Source organism: Macaca fascicularis, chromosome 9 (assembly GCF_037993035.2).
Source record: "Macaca fascicularis isolate 582-1 chromosome 9, T2T-MFA8v1.1".
NCBI classification, from domain to species: Eukaryota; Metazoa; Chordata; class Mammalia; order Primates; family Cercopithecidae; genus Macaca; species Macaca fascicularis.
In genome coordinates this window covers 131,621,962-131,642,805 of record NC_088383.1, presented here as the reverse complement: position 1 = coordinate 131,642,805, position 20,844 = coordinate 131,621,962, and the positions used below count along the sequence as shown (strand labels likewise).

Here is a 20,844-nt window from a genome sequence, read left to right as displayed (position 1 = left end):
GCAGTCCATCAAAATTTGCATTCTTTAAGCCTTTAGGGCTACTCATGTTTGAGTTATCAAGTAAAGATTTAAGGCCATCGCATAAAGACACTCCTTACCCACTCCGGATTAGATCATAATTCAAAGACGTGAAGTCATTGGAGTATGGTGATGCCACGCAGGTGTCCACAAACAAGGTCAGTGCAGCATCAGAATGGAGGATTTCAGCCTGAACGTACAAGTCCTGGTTCAGCTTCACATAGTAAGGGTGGCTGGTCACAGGATACAAGAAAGAGGAGGAAGTATAAAAGGAAATGTTCACGTCAAAATTGCCATACTGGACTTCCTCGACCTGGATGGTGTCATTAGCAATGTACATGGTGTTGACCCAGGTGTTCTGAAGCATCCTGCAGCTGAGATGAATACGGAAGTTCTTCCTCCTTGTGATGATGCCACGTGATGCCACGTGAGCTGCTGTGAGGAAGTTGGAATAGTCGATGGTGTCATTGTCTACCTAGGAGAGGCAGGCAAGAGAGCAGAGTCAGGCACATGTCACCTGCTAAGGGAATCCCACAGCTGATTTGGTTGTGAATGAGAGGGACATGATTCAGCAAGACTTCCACCCCTCCCAGAACCACTCAGAGATGGCGATGGCACATGCCTGTCCTTTAGCTATGAGGCAGCAGAGGATGCCAGAGCCCACACTCTGGTTCCAGGTCTGGGGAAGACCCACAGGAAGGGGTTCTACGTTGCCCACCTGCTCTTAGCTACATTTTCTGACTCTAAACTGTCTTAAATTTTTTTTTTTGCTTTATATTTCAGTACCAACAGTTGTCACAATAAATCATATGACTTAAACCATATGACCACAATAAACCGTATTGTCAGGCCTCTGAGCCTAAGCCAGCACATAAACATCCAGATGGCCTGAAGTAACTGAAGAATCACAAAAGAAGTGAAAATGGCCAGTTCCTGCCTTAACTGATGACATTACCTTGTGAAATTCCTTCTCCTGGTTCAGAAGCTCCCTCACTGAGCACCTTATGACCCCTACCCCTGCCCACCAGAGAACAACCCGCTTTGACTGTAATTTTCCACTACCTACCCAAATCCTATAAAATGGCCTCCACCCCTATCTGCCTTCACTGACGCTCTTTTTGGACTCAGCCCACCTGCACCCAGGTGATTAAAAAGTTTTATTGCTCACACAAAGCCTGTTTGGTGGTCTTTTCACATGGATGCGTGTGACATTTGGTGCCATGACTCAGATTGGGGGACCTCCCTTGGGAGATCAATCCCCTGTCCTCCTGCTCTTTGTTCCATGAGAAAGATCCACCTATGACCTCTGGTCCTCAGACCGACCAGCCCGATGAACATCTCACCAATTTTAAATCAGGTAAGTGGCCACTTTTTACTCTCTTCCCCAACCTCTCTCACTGTCCCTCAGCCTCTTTCTCCTTTCAATCTTGGCGCCTTCCTTCAATCTCTGCCTTCTCTTAATTTCAGTTCCTTTCCTTTTCTGGTAGAGATAGAGAAGACACGTTTTATCCATGAACCCAAAACTCCGGCGCCAGTCACAGACTCAGGAAGACAGTCTCCCCTTGGTGTTTAATCACTGTGGGGATGCCTGCTTGATTATTCCATGTTTCAGAGGTGTCTGATCACTGCAGGGATGCCTGCCTTGATCCTTCACCCTTAGTGGCAATCACCGCTTTTCTGGGGGGCAAGCACCCCCAACCCCTTCTCTCGTGTCTCTATCCTTTCTTTTCTCTGGCCTTGCCTCCTTCACTATGGGCAAATTTCCACCCTCCATTCCTCCTTTTCCTCCCTTAGCCTGTGTTCTCAAAAACTTAAAACCTCTTCAACTCACACCTGACCTAAAACCTAAATGCCTTCTTTTCTTCTGCAATGCCATTTAACCCCACTACAAACTTGACAGTGGTTCCAAATAGCCTGAAAATGGCACTTTTGATTTTTCCATCCTACATGATCTAGATAATTCTTGTCGTAAAATGGGCAAATGGTCTGAGGTGCCTGACGTCCAGGCATTCTTTTACACATCATCCGTCACTCCCTAGTCTCTGTTCCCAGTGCGACTCATCCCAAATCCTCCTCCTTTCCCTCCCGCCTGTCCCCTCAGTCCCAACCCCAAGGGTCGCTGAGTCTTTTCAATCTTCCTTTTCTACCTACCCATCTGACCTCTCCCCTCCTACCCAGACTGCTACTTCTCAGGTCGCTCCCCACCTGACTGAATCAGGATCCAGTTCTTCCTCAGCCTCCACTCCCCCACCCTATAATCCTTCTATCACCTCCCCTCCTCACACCTGGTCCGGTTTACAGTTTTGTTCTGCGACTAGCCCTCCCCCACCTGCCCAACAATTTCCTCTTAAAGAGGAAGCTAAAGGCATAGTCAAGGTTAATGCTCCTTTTTCTTTATCTGACCTCTCCCAAATCAGTTAGCGTTTAGGCTCTTTTTCATCAAATATAAAAACCCAGCCCAGTTCATGGTTTGTTTGGCAGCAACCCTGAGATGCTTTACAGCCCCAGACCCTGAAGGATCAGAAGGCTGTCTTATTCTCAATATGCATTTTATTACCCAATCTGATCCCGACATTAAATAAAGCTCCAAAAATTAGATTCTGGCCCTCAAACCTCACAACAGGACTTAATTAACCTCGCCTTCAAGATGTACAATAATAGAGGCAACTAAGTAGCAACACATTTCTGAGTTGCAATTCCTTGCCTCCACTGTGAGAGAAACCCCAGCCACATCTCCAGCACACAAGAACTTCAAAATGCCTAAGCCACAGTGGTCAAACATTCCTACAGGACCTCCTCCATCGGGATCTTGCTTCAAGTGCCAGAAATCTGGCTACTGGGCCAAGGAATGCCCGCAGCCTGGGATTCCTCCCAAGCTGTGTCCCATGTGTGCAGGATCCCACTGGAAATCAGACTCTCCAGCTCACCCGGCCGCCACTCCCAGAGTCCCTGGAACTCTGGCCCAAGGCTCTATGACTGACTCCTTCCCAGATCTTCTCGGCTTAGTGGCTGAAGACTGATGCTGCCCCATCGCCTCGGAAGCCTCCTGGACCATCATGGACGCTTTAGGTAACTCTTACAGTGCAGGGTAAGTCCATCCCCTTCTTAATCAATATGGAGGCTGCCTACTCCACATTACCTTCTTTTCAAGGGCCTGTTTCCCTTGCCTCTATAACTGTTGTGGGTATTGATGGCCAGGCTTCTAAACCTCTTAAAACTCCCCATCTCTGATGTCAACTTGGACAACATTCTCTTATGCACTCCTTTTTAGTTATCCTCACCTGCCCAGCTCCCTTATTAGGTGGAGACATTTTAACTAAATTATCTGCTTCCCTCACTATTCCTAGGTGATAGCCACGCCCGATTGCTGCCCTCTTCCCCAGTTCAAAGCCGTCTTTGCATCCTCCCCTTGTATCTCCCCACCTTAATCCACAGGTATGGGACACCTCTACTCCCTCCTTGGTGACCGATCATGCACCCCTTACCATCCCATTAAAACCTAATCACACTTACCCAGCTTAACGCCAATATCCCATCCCACAGCACGCTTTAAAAGGATTAAAGCCCATTATCACTCGCCTATTACAGCATGGCCCTTTAAAGCCTATAAACGCTCCTTAAAATTCCCCCTTTTACCTGTCCAAAAACTGGACAAGTCTTACAGGTTAGTTCAGGATCTGCGCCTTATCAGCCAAATCGTTCTGCCTGTCCACCCTGTGGTGCCCGACCCATACACTCTTTTGTCCTCAATACCTTCCTCCACAACTCACTATTCCACATTCTTAATCTTAAAGATGTTTTTTTCACTATTCCCCTGCACCCCTCATCCCAGCCTCTCTTTGCTTTTACCTGGACTGACCCTGACACCCATCAGTCCCAGCAGCTTACCTGGGCTGTACTGCCACAAGGCTTTAGGGACAGCCCTCATTACTTCAGTAAAGCCTTTTCTCATGATTTACTCTCTTTCCATCCATCTGCTTCTCACCTTATTAAATATTTTGACAACCTTCTACTTTATAGCCCCTCCTACAAATCTTCCCAACAGGACACCCTTCTGCTCCTCCAACATCTATTCTCAAAAGAATATTGCGTATCCCCCTCCAAAGCCCAAATTTCTTCCTCATTCATTACCTATCTCAGCATAATTCTTCATAAAAATACATGTGCTCTCCCTGCTAATCGTGTCTGGCTAATCTCCAAAACCCCAACCCCTTCTACAAAACAACAATTCCTTTCCTTCCTGGGCGTGGTTGGATACTTCTGCCTTTAAATACCTAGTTTTACCATCCTGGCTAAACCATTATATAAACTCACAAAAGAAATGCTAGTTGACCCCATAAATCCTAAATCCTTTCCTCACTCCCCTTTCCATCCGTAAAAAACAGCCCTAAAAGCTGCTCCCACATGAGCTCTCCCTAACTCATCCCAATCCTTTTCATTACACACAGCCGAAGTACAGGGCTATGCAGTCAGAATTCTTATACAAGACCTGGGACTGCACCCTGTAGCCTTTCTTTCCAAACAACTTGACCTTACTGTTTTAGCCTAGCCCTCATGTCTGCGTGTGGCAGCTGCCACTGCCCTGATACTTTTAGAGACCCTCAAAATCACAAACTATGCTCAACTCACTCTCTACAGTTCTCATGACCTCCAAAATCTATTTTCTTCCTCACACCTGATGCATATACTTTCTGCTCCCTGGCTCCTTCAACTACATTCACTCTTTTTTGAGTCTCCCACAATTACCATTGTTCCTGGCCTGGACTTCAATCCAGCCTCCCAAATTATTCCTGATACCACACCCCCATGACTGTATCTCTCTAATCCACCTGGCATTCACGATTTCCCCATGTTTCCTTCTTTCATGTTCCTCACCCTGATCACACTTGGTTTATTGATGGCAGTTCAACCAGGCCTAATCACTACTCACCAGCAAAGGCAGGCTATGCTATAGTATCTTCCACATTTATCCTTGAGGCTACTGCTCTGCCCCCGTCCACTACCTCTCAGCAAGCCGAACTCATTGCCTTAACTCAGGCCCTCACTCTTGCAAAAGGACTATACATTAATATTTATACTGACTCTAAATATGCCTTCCATATCCTGCACCACCATGCTGTTATATGGGCAGAAAGAGGTTTCCTCACTACGCAAGGGTCCTCCATCATTCATGCCTCTTTAATAAAAACTCTTCTCAAGGCTGCTTTACTTTGAAAGGAAGCTGGAGTCATTCACTGCAAGGGCCATCAAAAGGAGTCAGATCCCATCGCTCAGGGCAACGCTTATGCTGATAAGGTAGCTAAAGGAGCAGCTAGCGTTCCAACTTCTGTCCCTTATGGCCAGTTTTTCTCCTTCTCATCACTCACTCTCACCTACTCCCCAACTGAAACTGCCACCTATCAATCTCTTCCCACACAAGGTAAATAGTTCTTGGACCAAGGAAAATATCTCCTTCCAGCCTCAGAGGCCCATTCTATTCTGTCATCATTTCATAACCTCTTCCATGTAAGTTATAAGTTGCTAGCCTGCCTCTTAGAACCTCTCATTTCCTTTTCATCATAAAAATCTATCCTCAAAAAATCACTTCTCAGTGTTCCATCTGCTATCTTACTACTCCTTAGGAATTTCTCAGGCCCTCTCCCTTCCCTACACATCAAGCTTGGGGATTTACCCCCACCCAGAACTGGCAAATTAACTTTACTCACATGCCTGGAGTCAGGAAACTAAAATACCTCTTGGTCTGGGTAGACACTTTCACTGGATGGGTAGGGGCCTTTCCCACAGGGTCTGAGAAGGCCACCGCGGTCATTTCTTCCCTTCTGTCAGACATAATTCCTCGGTTTGGCCTTCCCACATCTATATAGTCTGATAATGGACCAGCCTTTACTAGTCAAATCACCCAAGCAGTTTCTCAGGCTCTTGGTATTCAGTGGAACCTTCATACCCCTTACTGTCCTCAATCTTCAGGAAAGGTAAAAAGGACTAATAGTCTTTTAAAGACACACCTTGCCAAGTTCAGCCTCCAACTTAAAAAGGACTGGACGGTACTTTTACCTCTTGCCCTTCTCAGAATTAGAGCCTGTCCCCGGGATGCTACAGGGTACAGCCCATTTGGACTCCTGTATGGACGCTCCTTTTTATTAGGCCTCAGTCTCATTCCAGACACTAGCCCAACTTGAATTGCACCCCAAAAACTTGTCATCCCTACTGTCTTCTGTCTAGTCATACTCCTATTCACCATTCTCAACTACTCTGCCGGTTTACACTTTTCCTTCAAACCATCATAACTGATATGTCCTGGTTTTATCTCAAACCACCACCCTTAAGTCTCTCTTAAAGTGGATAGATAATCTTTGCTGACAGGAAGTACGCTCCAATACTTTCACCCTGAAGTCCTATTCTTTACTTTTATACTCAAAATCTTATTCTCCTTCCTATTCTTAAGCCACCCTCTACCTCTCCCCAGCTATCTCCACCACACTATCAATCTCACTCACTCTCTCCTAGCCATTTCTAATCCTTCTTTAACAAACAGTTGCTGGCTTTGCATTTCTCTTTCTTCCAAAATCACCGAAGCCCCGACTTACTCACTACTGAAGAAAGGGGACTCTGTATATTTTTTAATGAAAAGTGTTGTTTTTACCTAAATCAATCTGGCCTGGTGTACGACAGCATAAAAAAACTCAAGAATAGAGCCCAAAAACTCACCAGCCAAGCAAATAATTATGCTGAATCCCCTTGGGCACTCTCTAATGGGATGTCCTGGGTCCTCCCAATTCTTGGTCCTTTAATACCTGTTTTTCTCCCTCTCTTATTCAGATCTTGTGTCTTCCATTTCTCAATTCATACAAAACTGCATCCGGGCAATCACCAATCATTCTGTATGACAAATGCCCCTTCTAACAACCCCACAATATCGCCCCCTACCACAAAATCTTCCTTCAGCTTAATCCTTCCCACTCTAGGTTCCCACACAGCCCCTAATCCTGCTCAAAGCAGCCCTGAGAAACATTGTCCATTATCTCTCCATACCACCCCCCAAAAAATTTTCGCTGCCCCAACACTTCAATGCTATTTTATGTTATTTTTCTTATTAATATAAGAAGACAGGAATGTCAGGCCTCTGAGCCTGAGCCTGCACGTATACGTCCAGATGGCCTGAAGTAACTGAAACATCACAAAAAAGTGAAGATGGCCAGTTCCTGCCTTAACTGACAACATTACCTTGTGAAATTCCTTCTCCTGCCTCAGAAGCTCCCCCACTGAGCACCTTGTGACCCTCACCCCTGCCTGCCGGAGAACAACCCCCTTTGACTGTAATTTTCCACTACCTACCCAAATCCCATAAAACGGCCCCACCCCTATCTCCCTTTGCTGATTCTCTTTTCGGATTCAGCTCGCCTGCCCCCAGGTAATTAAAATGCTTTATTGCTCACACAAAGCCTGTTTGGTGGTCTTTTCACACAGATGCGTGTGACAGTATGACCTTTCTTAGTCTTTCAAAGATACTCTCAAGTGCTTTCCATTGAACCCTGTACATTAACATGATCATTTGCATGGACGTCACCTTTGCCTATGGTGCCTACGATGGAGATAAATTCTGAATCCACTCCAAACAATGAACGTGGAGTACAGATTTATTTCTTGGTCAGAAGAAGCAGTTCTAATTTTAGATTAAGATTCATTATCACAGGCCAGCCTGGTAGAGCTGTGGGAAGCTCCAGCCATGGATGGCACAGCCCTACCTCTGTGTCCTAGACACGCAGCTCATGGCCATATGGTCCTGGGCAAGTGGCTTACCTTCTGCAAGCCTCCATTGCCTCATAATTAAGTGGGAATAAAGTTGTCCTGAGAATTCTAATATAGTACGCTTAGTTCAGTGTCTGATATCTGTATGAGCCATTAATAACACTATATCAACTCTCAGGCTCAGGACCAGGGGCACTGGGGGTTGCAAAGATGAACAAAACATTGGCCCTGCCCCTGAGGCACTCAGTGTGATAGGAAATATGGTTATTTAAAGAAATAGAGGAGGCCAGGAGCAGTGATTCATGCCCATAATCCCAGCATTTGGGAGGCCAAGGCAGGAGGATCACTTGAGCTCAGGAGTTTGAGACCAGCCTGGACACATAGCAAGATCCCACCTCTACAAAAAAAATTTTTTTTAATTAGCTGGGTGTAGTGGCACATGCCTGTAGTCCCAGCTACTCTGAAGGCTGAGGCTGGAAGATTGCTTAAGCCCAGGAGTTCAGATCTGCTGTGAGCTATGATGCACCCATGCCTGGGCATCCAGCCTGGGCAACAGAATGAGAACCTGTCATTAAAAAATTAAAATAAAAATAAATAAATAAGTGGAGGAATAAGAATGTGGAATGTGCTGTGCATAATCAGCCAAGTTAGAAGAAACAGGGCTGAGAGAATTGTCTGGCTGCTCCAAATGGGTGTGAATGGGTGTGAACAGGTGTGAACAGGTGTGAAGGGCTCTCAGCAGGGCTGCTCAGGTGGCAGTCTCCAGGCTACACACTTGGCACAGGAACAGTGGTCACCTTCAGTGAACTGACTTCCACTGACCAAACTCACAAGCCAGAACCCAACACAATTAAGGCTGAGCCTTCACTGGAGGAGTATGACAAGGACTAATCACAGCATCTGCCACTTGCAGGGTGACTAACTGTCCTCGTTTGCCTGGGAGTGAGGGGTTTCCTGGAATGTGGGACTTTCTATACTAAAATCTGCAAAGTCCCAGGCAAATCACAGAAATCTGTGGTAGGGGCTGTTGAAAACTTCAGTATAACCATAGCTGCAGTCACCTTCAAGCCTATAGAGAAGGGACACACCATTTTGGCTTCACTTTCACCCAAAATTGGACGCAGGGGGCCATCTTAGATGGTGATAGCTCAACAAATGGCAGCTGCAGAGGCCAACTGACTGTGGAGCTAATGAAGCTGAAGCTTTCGGGCCCCTCTTCCCTGCCTGGTGCAATGTGCGGGCCTCGTCCAAGGCCTAGCGATGTGTTTGCACAGCCATACATTGTCACAAAGTTTATAAAAGTTTATAGATATTGCACTCTTTGACTTAACGAGGCCCCTGCCCCTCTCAACACCTGCCCCTCACCGCCGACCCTAATTCTATAAGCTTCGGGCCCTGCAAAATCTGGAGCTGCTCCAGGAGCTGCTGTTGTTACTGCTGATGGAAAAAAAACGAAAGTTTTTTATCTTCCTTTATTCCAATTATGTCCTGATTATGCCAAAATCATAATTTCTGCATCCCCAGAATTCAAGAAGCACAGCACATACCACTATAAGAAAGCTCGTGCACTGGGAAATGGAATGGGAAGCCCCAGGCTTACCTGCTTGAAGGTGCCGCAGCCTGAGTAGGGAATTGTGAATATCACCAGGCTCGGCGTTATCTGGGGCCGACACTCGTAGTATCCGTTCCAGGTGGAAATGACAAGGTCACTGGCAGAAAAGCCCAAGGCTTGGAGGTAGCTCCTGCTCACGCTGGCTTGCATGTGATTTGGCAGACAGAGCAGGTCTGATAGATAAGGACAGATAAGGCACTCAGTTACTGCCCCGGACTCCACAAGTCCTACGGAGTCAGATGCCCTTTCCACTTAAAAAGTGCACAGACCAGGGTGGCTGACAGGGAGGGTGGGCACTTAGGGTGTGGGCACAGACTTCCCTGCAATCCCCCAAGGACCCTAGGGTCAAGTCAGCCCCATTCTTATGAAAGCCCAGGGAGAGCACGTGGACTCAGGATTTCTCTGATGGAGAACTGGAGGCAGCATTTTTAAATAAGTGGAATGTTTGGCCAAGTTACCATTTATCTATAAAGGAAAGTAACTGCATGCTCAAATTATGGGAATGTCATAAAACAAAGTCTTTTAGCCATGAAGCAAGTCAGTCTTTAATCCTGACTGCATAAGAGACCCTGGAGGTCACCTTGCCTGGCCCTTGGCCAATCTATACATCAGTCCATACAGCAACTCAAATCATAGCCATACAGGCTCTGCTGGAAGTGGCTGAGTGACCTTATCTCAGCCACTTCCAGCCACCCAGCTCAGTCTATCTTCAGACAGAAGCCAAATGTGTTAGGTCTCAGGCCACGGACACAGTGTCCCACACTCTGAGAAGGTCACAAGGTTTCAAGCCAAGAGGTCACCTCTGCCTCTGGCACTGACTCATCTCTCTCCGCTAAGAGCATCATCTGGGACCCTCTACTTAGTCTCTGCTGACCACAGAAAGGCCAATCAGCACCTGTCAGCCAGTTCTAGTCCTGACTTCATTTCTGGGCAGCCAGAGTCCTGAGGCCCACTACTCCTGGCCCCTTTCAGCTGAAAATCAAGCCCTGGTGACCTGAAAGGGTTCCTTCATTTCTTATTCCACAACCACGGGACAGTTGAGCCACAGATGCTCTCAGGATGTCCCCAGTCCCAACAAATCATTCCCACAAGGGGACTTACTGGTGCTGTCATTGGAGGGACTGGAGTAGTACTCAGCCCGGAACCCTCTCCTCGTGATGCTGTGGTCACTGACGAAGCGAATGGACATGAAGTTGGAGGAGGAAGTGAAGGAGCCTCTGGCCCCATCACAAACTCGAGCAATGAGAGGGGAACTGTGGTAGGGGCCATCGAAAACTTCAACGTAATCATAGTTGCAGCCACCTTCAAGCCTGCAGAGAGAGGAAACACCATTTGGCTTCATTTCCTCCCAGAATTTGACACAGGGGTCAGATCTCAGGGTGGGGTTGCACCTCTGTGCCAGAAACTCTGACAAAGTTCATCAATGAAAGTCATAGGTCTCCTTGGCTGGGCACAGTAGCTCACGCTTATAATCCCAGCACTTTGGGAGGCTGAGGTGGGTGGATCATCTGAGGTCATAAGTTAGAGACCAGCCTGGCCAATGTGGTGAAACCCTGTCTCCACTAAAAATACAAAAATTAGCTGGGCATGGTGGCATAAGCCTGTAGTGTGAGGGCGGCTACTCAGGAGGCTGAGGTAGGAGAATCGCTTGAACCCGGGAGGCAGAGGTTGCAGTGAGCCGAGATCGTGCCACTGCACTCCAGTTTGGGCGACAGAGCGAGGCCCTGTCTCAAAAAATAAAAATAAAAATAAAAATTGAAAAAAAAGAAAGTCATAGGTCTCCTTAAATCAAGAGAGTCTCATCTTCCCTCAACCTCCATGCCTGGGTCTTAGTCCTGCCCTTTGTGGTCACAAATATGAAATCTACAGCCCCTCACATGTCAGCCCTTTATATCAGGAAAGGAAGGGCTTGCATCCTGATCTAGACCATTTTTCTTCTATCGAAAAGCCCCTGGTGCCCCCACAGAATAAAATCAATATGCATGAGTTCATAGTGAGAGAAATAAATAACTGAATAAATATTGGGCAAGTCAAATAATCTCTCTAAAGCTTTTCCTGTTTACAAAGGCAAAATAATCTGATCCATGCACGCTGAAGAGGGCTATGGTGAAGCTCAAATAAAACAACATACAGAAAAGGGCTTTGTAAAATGTCACAAATGGTGATGGTCATTGCTATCAAGATGCTGGTTAAAGAACCACTCATGGTCAACCTTTTCCCATAGGACTGCATAAGTTTTAAGTGCAATCTTTGTATTGTAATGACAAAGAGAATAAAATGATATATCTTTTGCAAAATCCCATATGAATTACTAAAGCAGAGACTCCAAAACCCACTGCAAACAGAAATCAACAGGGAAAACTATTTTGTTCAATAGTGGCTGTTAGAGAAGAAATTAGTGTAGCCCCTTGTTCAGGACACTAGAAAATACTGGTGCCTCTTCACGGTCAGTTGGGCCACCCACCTCCTTGGATAAATCATATATTAATGTACTTTTGATGTCAGCCATGGTGGCTCACACCTGTAATCCCAGCACTTTGGGAGGCTGAGGTGGGAGGGTCACCTGAGGTCAGGAGTTAGAGACCAGCCTGGCCAACACGGTGAAACCCCATCTCTAATAAAAATACAAAAATTAGCCAGGCATTGTGGTGTGTGCCTGTAATCTCAGCTACTTGAGAGGCTGAGGCAGGAGAATCGCTTGAACCCAGGAGTCAGAGGTTAGAGTGAGCCAAGACCGTGCCTTTACACTCCAGCCTGGGTGACAGAGCGAGACTCTGTGTCAAAAAAAGAAAAAGAAAGAAAGAAAGAAAAGAAAAGTGCTTTTAGTAATGTCCCCTCTGCTTAAAACAATGATTTCTACTTGTGATTGGATGCAGAGCAGATACCCTACCCTCTGCAGCAGCAATTCCTCCATCTCTCCCTGATCCCTGGGAACTCACATGAAGAAAGGAGAGGGTGGAGAAAAAGGGTTCCACAAAGCTGATACAATTGTTCTTTTTGTTTTGTTTTGCTTTCCTGAGACAGGGTCTCGCTTTGTTCCACAAGCTGGAGTGCACTGGCGCTATCATAGTTCACCACAATGTTGAACTTCCAGGGCTCTGGCGATTCTCCCACCTCAGCCCCTGGGTAGCTGGGACTACAGGTGCAGGCCACCATGCCCAGCTAATTTCTGTATTTTTCTTTTTTCATAGAGATGGGGGTCTCCCTATGTTGCTCAGGTTGGTCTTGAACTCCTGGGCTCAGGTGATCCTCCGGCCTCAGCCTCCCAAACTGTTGGGATTACAAGCCTGAGGCACCATACCTGGCCAGTGTGGTTGCTAATAGGATTATTTGTGCTATTATTGCCCCTAAGTCTATCATTACTACTTAACAACCATCTTTTCCATTGGACAACATTTTGTAAATATTTTCACATCTCTCTCCCTCTCTCTCCTCTCTCTTTCTCGTGACCTTCCCAGTAACCAATGAGGTGAGGAGAGCAGGTATTTTATTCCCCTCTTTTGACTGAGGCTCAGGAAAGTTAAGTGACTTCCTGTGGTCACACAGCAAATTGGTGGCAGACCTAGGACTTGAAACCAGAGCTTTTGTCCAGTCCAAGGCTCTTGTGCTCCCTCCCCAACTCTGCACGGGATGCCTCTGGGCTAGGTCAAAAATGTCTCCCAGCAAACATCTCTCCTGATGTTCTAAGTACCATTTATTCCCTCTTGAAAGGTCTGTGAGGCCCCAAGGCATTCTTCTTGGCACACACTTACTGGACATCTCTGAAGACCACCGTCACACGGTGGTTGTTTTGCACCTCAATGTCCCACACACACTTGGCATTGTTCGGATAGTTCCTGGGATAGAATGGGCTGGAAAAGTCCCCTGATGGTTGGGACAGGAAGCCTCCACAGGAATAATTTGCTGTCAGGACAAAAAACGGGAATGTCGGGGACCCTCAGAGCACACAGTCACCTGGGGACTATTTTAAATTTAAATTACTTTAAAAATTTAAAAAATAATTCCCAAGACAGAAACCAAATAAAAGCAAGAGGTGGCCTAGATCTGGACCATCCACTGAGGGCTGGCGGGGCACTCTTGCAGGGAGATCACCTTGGGGGAAGCTGTCTCCTCCCCAGCCCCATTGTCACTGAGGAAATGGGAAGGGGGATTTCCACGCCACTCTGCCACAGACTCATCAGGGAGCTCAGAACTTACTGTTTGGACCAGTGACGTTGAGAAAAGGAGCTGTTGACAAAAAGAAAAGATCAGGATCAGTTTTCCGGCATCCCTGGCACAGCTGTCGACTGCTTGTGAGCTGTGCAGATGCTGTGCCAAGCCTGAGTCCACAGGGAGGAGCTGGACACAGGCCTTGCCCTTGGGGAGCTCACTTGCCCTTGGGGAGGTCTGGAGGAGAGCGAATCCCAGCAGAGTGGGAAGAGGCTGAGATTGACCAAAGCCTGGGGAAGGAGAGGAGCCTGGAAGTCTGGCCCCTGCCCCAAATGGAATGGGGAAAAAAGGGCAGTAATTAGAGGGCAGGCAAAGAGGTAGAAACAGGGTGTCCCAGGCAGAGGAACAGCAGGTGCAACTGCACCCAGGTGGAAGAGATTTGGGAACCTCCATGTGGATGGAGCAGGCAGCGGAGGGGGAGAGGGCACCAAGCATAGGGAGCCTGGCAGTCATGCTGTGCTGAGAAGGGGGTCACCACCAGAAGACCCTGAGGAATCACTTGAAGGGGCTGCACAGTGGAGAATGGATGAGAGGGGCAGGCCTGAAGCTGCTGCTGTGGGAGGCCAGACGAGATGACAAGGCAAGCAGGGATGGGAGGTGATATTGGAAAGGAAAGACCTGAGGTGCCAGAGCCATGCTGGGAACACTCAGAGCAGCTCAGGAGCAGGCAGAGAGGAGCTTAGCGATGCAGTGGGCCCCATTTGGCCAGCACTGGTCAGGGTCTAGTGTCTGCGAGGACAGGCAAATCTGACAGGTGGCAGGCCTCACCTCGGGACTGACTGGAGATCCTACTCTTAGGTGGGCCAAGCCACTGAAGCACAGAGACGGGCACACTGTCCTGGTGGCTGGCAGGGGAGGGGACAGGGGCTATAGAGGAGGGCACCACAGATAAACTCCTTGGAGAGTGAGCAACACGCCCTGCACAGTCTAGGCAGCAGCAATGGAGAGACCTGGAGACTAGGGAAGTGGAATGGAAATCGGGGGGACTTACCAGGTGTCGATAGTGGGTTTCCTGAAAAGGAATAGAAGAAAAGCATAGGTCACAGACATGTGGCTTTGAGGAGGGGCCAGAATGAGGCAGAGATACACGTACATGGCTCATAACCTGACCCCCTTGTCGAGGACCCCCAGGTCCACCAAGCAATTGCTGTTGAGAAGCCTTCACAGCTTCCCCAGATGCTCCCTAAATCCCATCATACTTGTGGTCATCAGGATTACAGCTGAGGTCATAACACCCATCACTCTCTCCTTGACCATGATTGTTCTAAAATCATCCCAATTGTCACTGGCAGCAAGTACTATCATAGCCACCCCGACTCAACAGTCAAGGAAACTGAAGCATAAAGAAGTTGAATCATTGCTGGAGGTCCTTTAGTCAGATGAGTGTTCAGCATAATGGCCCTGGGTCCAGAAACTGGCCAAAGATAAAGCAGCCCCCTGCATGCTCTTCTGGAGTGCACAGGCCACGAGCACACATGACCAGCTCCTGCCTGGGACACAGACACCATCAGCCACTGGCCTTAAGCTCTCCCTTTATAGTAGGTTACAGGTGAAATGGGCCTTCCATGGCATTGGGCCATACCTGAGCAGATGACACCAGCATCTTCGTTGTGACGACAGTTGTGGGAGAACCAGCCTCGGTTCCGGCACTGCCAGAGAGTGGATTCCGTCCCTGAGCACTCTACGTCGTCCAGGGTGATGGGGCCAGAGCCAGCGCCAAAATAGGCGTTTCCAAGGGCTGAAACTGCACGTCCACACCCCAGCTGTCTGCAGACCACCTCAGCTTCGTGAATGGTCCAGGAGTCATCACAAACTGTCCCCCAGGTGCCACCATGGTAAATTTCAACACGCCCAGCACATAGACCGTAGGATGAGTTTAAATTGACCAACCTCAAGGTGGCATCTGAAAGACACATTAACTGGGAAATCATGGCCATTTCCCACAACAAATGTCCCACAACAAACCTCAAAGGCCAAGCATCCCACAGGCCTTTCCCCACCTCCACAGTCATCAAATAGAAATGTGGAAAAGCTGGAGTGGAGGTACTGGACCACTCCATGTAGAGCTGAAAGGGGCTCCAGACATCACCAAGCTCAGATCCCCTCACCTCCAGACAGAGAGGAGTGGCTCTGCAAGGAGAGTCGCTAGGTCCCCCGGAAAGTTGGTGGCAGACCCAAGGCCAGGTGTGACCCCCCAGTCTGCACCCTTTGCTGCCTTCCCAAGGGCCTGCCCCTCCTTGAGGCTCACATAGCCAGTGCTAAGAGAAGGAGAATGGGCAATGCATTGCTGAGGCCCTTCGTTGATTTCCTTGGGGAACCATGATGCCCCCAAAGAGGCAGCTGGGTAAATCCACCAAGCCTTGTAGACATGGTCTAGTGTGCACTTACCGCTTGGGAAAGAGTTATACCAAGCCAAAAAGCCGGTGTTTTGGAAACTGATGTCACTTCGAAAGTGAATGGTCATTCGGTTGTAAGAAGATGTAAATATTTGCCTGGTATCATTACAGATTTTCCCCAGCAGGTGACTGCTATTTAATGATCCATCAAAGATTTCAACATAATCAAAACTGCAGTTATAGTGTGCCTCCAGCCTGTATGGAGAAAATGTATTCAAGTCAACATCGAAATTCCTATTGGCCCTCCATTTTTTAAATAGTTTGGACTTTACGAGTGATGCCATTGAATACAGGTTTTTCTTCTAGCTCTTCCTCAATTAAGCCAAAGGACATCAGTATTCCCTGATGCTTTATGATAAGAACCAAAGCAACCAAAAGCTTGTCCACAGCACACGACAGTGAAAAGCATCCCAGCCCAGGACACAGTCTAAACCACTGGGTGTGCTGCAGAGGGACTCACCCCTCACCAGATGACCAGGCATTACTTACTGCAGATTACTGAAGCCCAGGTTTATGCGATAACCAGAATTCACTTCTATTTCCCAAACACACTTAGCATTGTTGGGGTAGTATGCAGGGTAGGATGGGCTGGAGAATGTCCCACTGGCACTGAATAAGAAGCCACCACAATTTGAAGAGGGTCCTAGAGAGGAGAGAGGGGACATCTCCATTGTACCAGGTCTTCAGGTATTTTGTGACAAGCAATCATCCGTGTAAGTATCATCCAGTTTCATCTTCTGCACTTTATAACATGACTTAACTTTCCCTGTAAACAAGTCCCCTTCTCTGGGGCCTGGTTCGAGGTGGCCCAATATTAGGAGCTTTGATTCGAGTCTGCTTTCCCTGTTGGGCCTGGACAGCAATCCTCTGGGAGGAGGTGACCTAAGCTTCAGAGGGAGCATGTGTCACCTCTAGCAAAAATGCCAAGAAAGCAACAAAGTGACTGCTATCATTGTTCAATCCGCTACAGACAGGGACGTGGGATAGTCCCGGCTGAGCACAGCACCGACCCGTGGAGAGCACTCCATAATACGGGGTGCTCCCTAGCGTCTTCCATGAGCACAGGACTCTGTCAATTCACAAGTAGCACAACGTTGGGTTAGGAGCAGCGTTTCTGCAACAAGAAGCCTGGGTTTGCATCTTGGCTCTGCCTCTATCAGCTCCATGATCCGGAGCCAGTTACTTAACCTCTCTGCCTCAGTTTCCTCATCAGAAAAATGAGAGTGGTAATGGCGTCTGCCTCATCAGACTCTTATGGGTATCAAATAAGATGTGTATATATGAACATTTATACCTAAACATGAGATATGTTTCTATGTCTATATAAACTCTTAGAGAGTGCCAGGCACATAAGCACCCAGCAATATTAGCTATTGCTATTTATCAGAAAGGGATAAATACTAAACAGTCAAACATTTTGTGGGTGGTTTATAGTAATAAAAATTTTTTCAAAATGTACACTCAGTGATATAAATTAAAACGTTTTCTTTTTTTTTTTCTTTTTCATAACTCTTTGTTTAGTTTTTCTAAGGGGACAAGTCCATGGTTTTTAGCATACTCAGAGCTCTGAAATCACCACAGTTTTAGATTATTTTCGTCACCCTAAAAAGAAACCTTGTTTAGGAGTGATTAGCAATCACTCCCCATTTCTTCTCAACACCCTCCATTCCTGGCAACCACTGATCTACTTTTCTGTCCCTATAGATTTGACTATTCTGGACATTTTATATAAAACAAATTGTACGATATGGTAGTCTTTTTTGACTTACTTCTCAACATGTTTTCAAAGTTCATCATGTTGTAGCATAAATCAGTATTAAATTCTTTTTTTTTTTTTTTTTTTTTTTTTTTTTGAGATGGAGTTTCGCTCTTGTAGCCCAGGCTGGAGAGCAATGGCACGATCTCAGCTCACTGCAACCTCCGCTTCCCAGATTCAAGCGATTCTCCTGCCCCAGCCTCCCAAGTAGCTGGGATTACAGCCGCCCACCATCACACCCAGCTAATTTTTGTATTTTTAGTAGAGACAGGGTTTCACCATGTTGGCCAGGCTGGTCTCAAAGTCCTGACCTCAGCCAATCCACCCATCTCAGCCTCCCAAAGTGCTGGGATTACAGGTGTGAGCCACCGCGTCCGGCCACTATTAAATTCATTTTTATTGCCAAATAATACTCCACTGCATGGACGTATCATATTTGTTTCTTGATTCACCATGAGGAACATTTGCATTGCATTCACATTTGGCTACTACGAATGAAGCTGTCCTGAACATTCACATACAAGTTTCTGTGTGGACGTATGTTTTCATGTCTTCTGGGTATATGCCTAGGAGTTCAAGTGGTGGGTCATATGGTGACTCCAGGTCTAACCTTTTGGGGAGCCACCAAACTGCTTCTCAAAGTGGCTATACCATTTCACATTCCCTGAAGCCATGCATAAGGTTTCCAATTTCTCCACATCCTCATCAACACTTGCTATGATCTGGCTTTTTGACTACGACCCACCTACTGGGTGTTTCATTTGCATGTCCTTGACGGCTAATGACATTGAGCATCTTTCCAATGCCTTCTCTGCCATCTGTGAATCTTCCGTAGAGAAATACCTCTTAGGTCTTTTGCTTATTGTTCAGTTGGGTTATTTGACTTTTTATCATTGACTACAAGAGTCACTTACATATCCTAGGTACAAGTCCCTTATGAGATAGAAATGTGTTCTCCCATTTGGTGGGAATACAGTGTTTCTTGAAGATCGTGTGGCCTGCCCACCCATTCTATTTCTACACTGGGAAATAATTAAGGATAAAGTCAAACTTTCAGAGGCAAGGATATGAATTACATATTTCTAAACATTAAATAGAAATGGTTATAAAATATGCTATTATATGTAGTCACTTAACATTATAAAATATAATTGGAAACAATGTTTTTGTCCCACAATTAGTAACTGTTTAACTAAATGATGGTATATCTATACAGTGGAAAACTGTGTAGTCATTAAACCTTCTTCTATACAAATAATTTCAATGCTATAAAAATGCTAATTTTAAGGTCATGAAAAAAGTATTATATACACTTAAATGAAAATGATGGGTTATACAAAGGGATATAAAGCATGCCATACTGTGTGTGTGTGTGTGTGTGTGTATAGTGTATGGAACGTATGCCAAAATGCCAACAGTAATTATGTATGTATTCATTAATTTATCCATTCGTTCATTTATTCTTTCAATAAATAGTTCTTGAAAGGCAGACACAATGCTGCATAATAAGGATACATTATGGAAAAGGCAGATATGGCCCCTGCCTTCAGGAAATGCAGTTTGGCAGAAAAGATAAACATGATCTTTTGCAAATATATTTACAATTAGCTAATTCTCAAGATTAAAATCTTTCCACAGCCTCCCTACCTTTAGGATAAAGATGGAAGTCTTAACCCACCCACAAGGCCCTGAATGATCTGGCCTCACCCGACAGATTTCCTGCAGTCCCTCCTTGCCTCCACCCCACTCTCCTTCAAAGAGCCAAGCTCCTTCCCAGCCTAGGGCCTTCAAAGCATTCCTTCTAGTTAGAAGACACTTCAGCAAATGAACCTGCTCCTCTATTAACTCCCAGCTTAAATGTCACTTCCATAAGGAACTTCCCCTAACCCCCTAGTCAAGGAAGATCTCTACTAATACTTCCTCTTTGCACACTGAACTTTTCCTTGGAAACACTTGTCACAACTGTAATTTTCTAGTTGGTTGTGTATTAAATAATATTGTGAGCTCTGAGGAAGAAGATCACTTTGTCTGTTACATCATTCCATAATTTTACAACCATTCTTGATGGTAGTTGGACCATACACACAGCAAGATCTTAAAATACCTTACACAGTAAAAATTAGTATGTATGGAGTACATTCTATGTACCAGGCACTATGTTGATGTTGACTTTAGTCCAGTACACCCATTTATATCCTAAAGGAAAAATTAGTGAGGTATGCAAAAAAATTGTCTATAAAAATATTCTTCATCACAAAATCATTTACAGTAATGAAGAAATACAAACAAATATCTAGTATGAGGATTTGTCAAATAATTCATGGCGTATCTCTATAGTAGAATACAATACAGGCACTTAAAATAATAGTGAGAAAAGATTTAATAACACAGAAAAGTAGTCCTACTATTTTTTAAAAGCAATGAAAATCTATTGAAACATATCCATATAGTGAAATAAAAATGACGTGGAAAAGCATAATTTGTAGTAAAATTATCCATTTACTATTTGTCTCCCTTCTTCTTCCCAAAGCTTTGGAGATACCCCCCAAAATAAAAGCCTTTAAGTCGATTATTTTAAGAATACTTATCTCATTGATTCAAATGAAGAGGTGAAGGGTGTAGTGGGACAGGCCAGGGCTATGTGCAGATTGAGGAAGGCTGGGGTGGGGGCAGAGCATTCACTCATGGATAGCCAAGCTTGAGGATAAGAAATGCATGACCTATGGTTCAGGTGGAAAATGTGATACTTACTTGTAGTGATTGTAGTTGTTGGATGCCACCAATCTAGAAAAAAAAAAATGAAGCTGTTTAGGAATTTACTAGATAATTTTTCCATTCCATAGTCATTTGTATGACTGACAAAGTTAAATCCTTTTCCTTAGTATAGGACTTCTCAGAGCCTTGACCATTCCAGTTTACACTGTTCATGGCCAGTAAGGTCTAGAGTATGTAGCACCTCCCAACATATTTGGCCCAGGATATTTTCACTGTGGCACAAAAACATGTTGGGGATGGCTCCCTCAAAGTGAAAGAATTCTTCATTTGACAAATACATGCAGAAGTCTCGCTTGGCTATGTTTCTAAAATGAAGGTCCCAATTTTCC

At 45.9% G+C, this 20,844-nt stretch overlaps 1 protein-coding gene across 1 annotated transcript in view; it reads right to left on the bottom strand.

Moving 5' to 3' along the window:
* DMBT1 (deleted in malignant brain tumors 1) overlaps positions 1–20,844 on the bottom strand; it is an 88,464-nt gene that overhangs the window by 3,167 nt on the left and 64,453 nt on the right. The window contains exons 30-39 of the mRNA XM_065521562.2: positions 20,492–20,524; positions 16,474–16,627; positions 15,977–16,179; positions 15,171–15,491; positions 14,580–14,600; positions 13,577–13,606; positions 13,132–13,282; positions 10,481–10,689; positions 9,368–9,552; positions 99–493 (exon numbers count right to left, since the gene is read on the bottom strand). Of these exons, the coding sequence (XP_065377634.1) occupies positions 99–493; positions 9,368–9,552; positions 10,481–10,689; positions 13,132–13,282; positions 13,577–13,606; positions 14,580–14,600; positions 15,171–15,491; positions 15,977–16,179; positions 16,474–16,627; positions 20,492–20,524 (1,702 nt within the window). The remainder of the gene's footprint in view (positions 1–98; positions 494–9,367; positions 9,553–10,480; positions 10,690–13,131; positions 13,283–13,576; positions 13,607–14,579; positions 14,601–15,170; positions 15,492–15,976; positions 16,180–16,473; positions 16,628–20,491; positions 20,525–20,844) is intronic.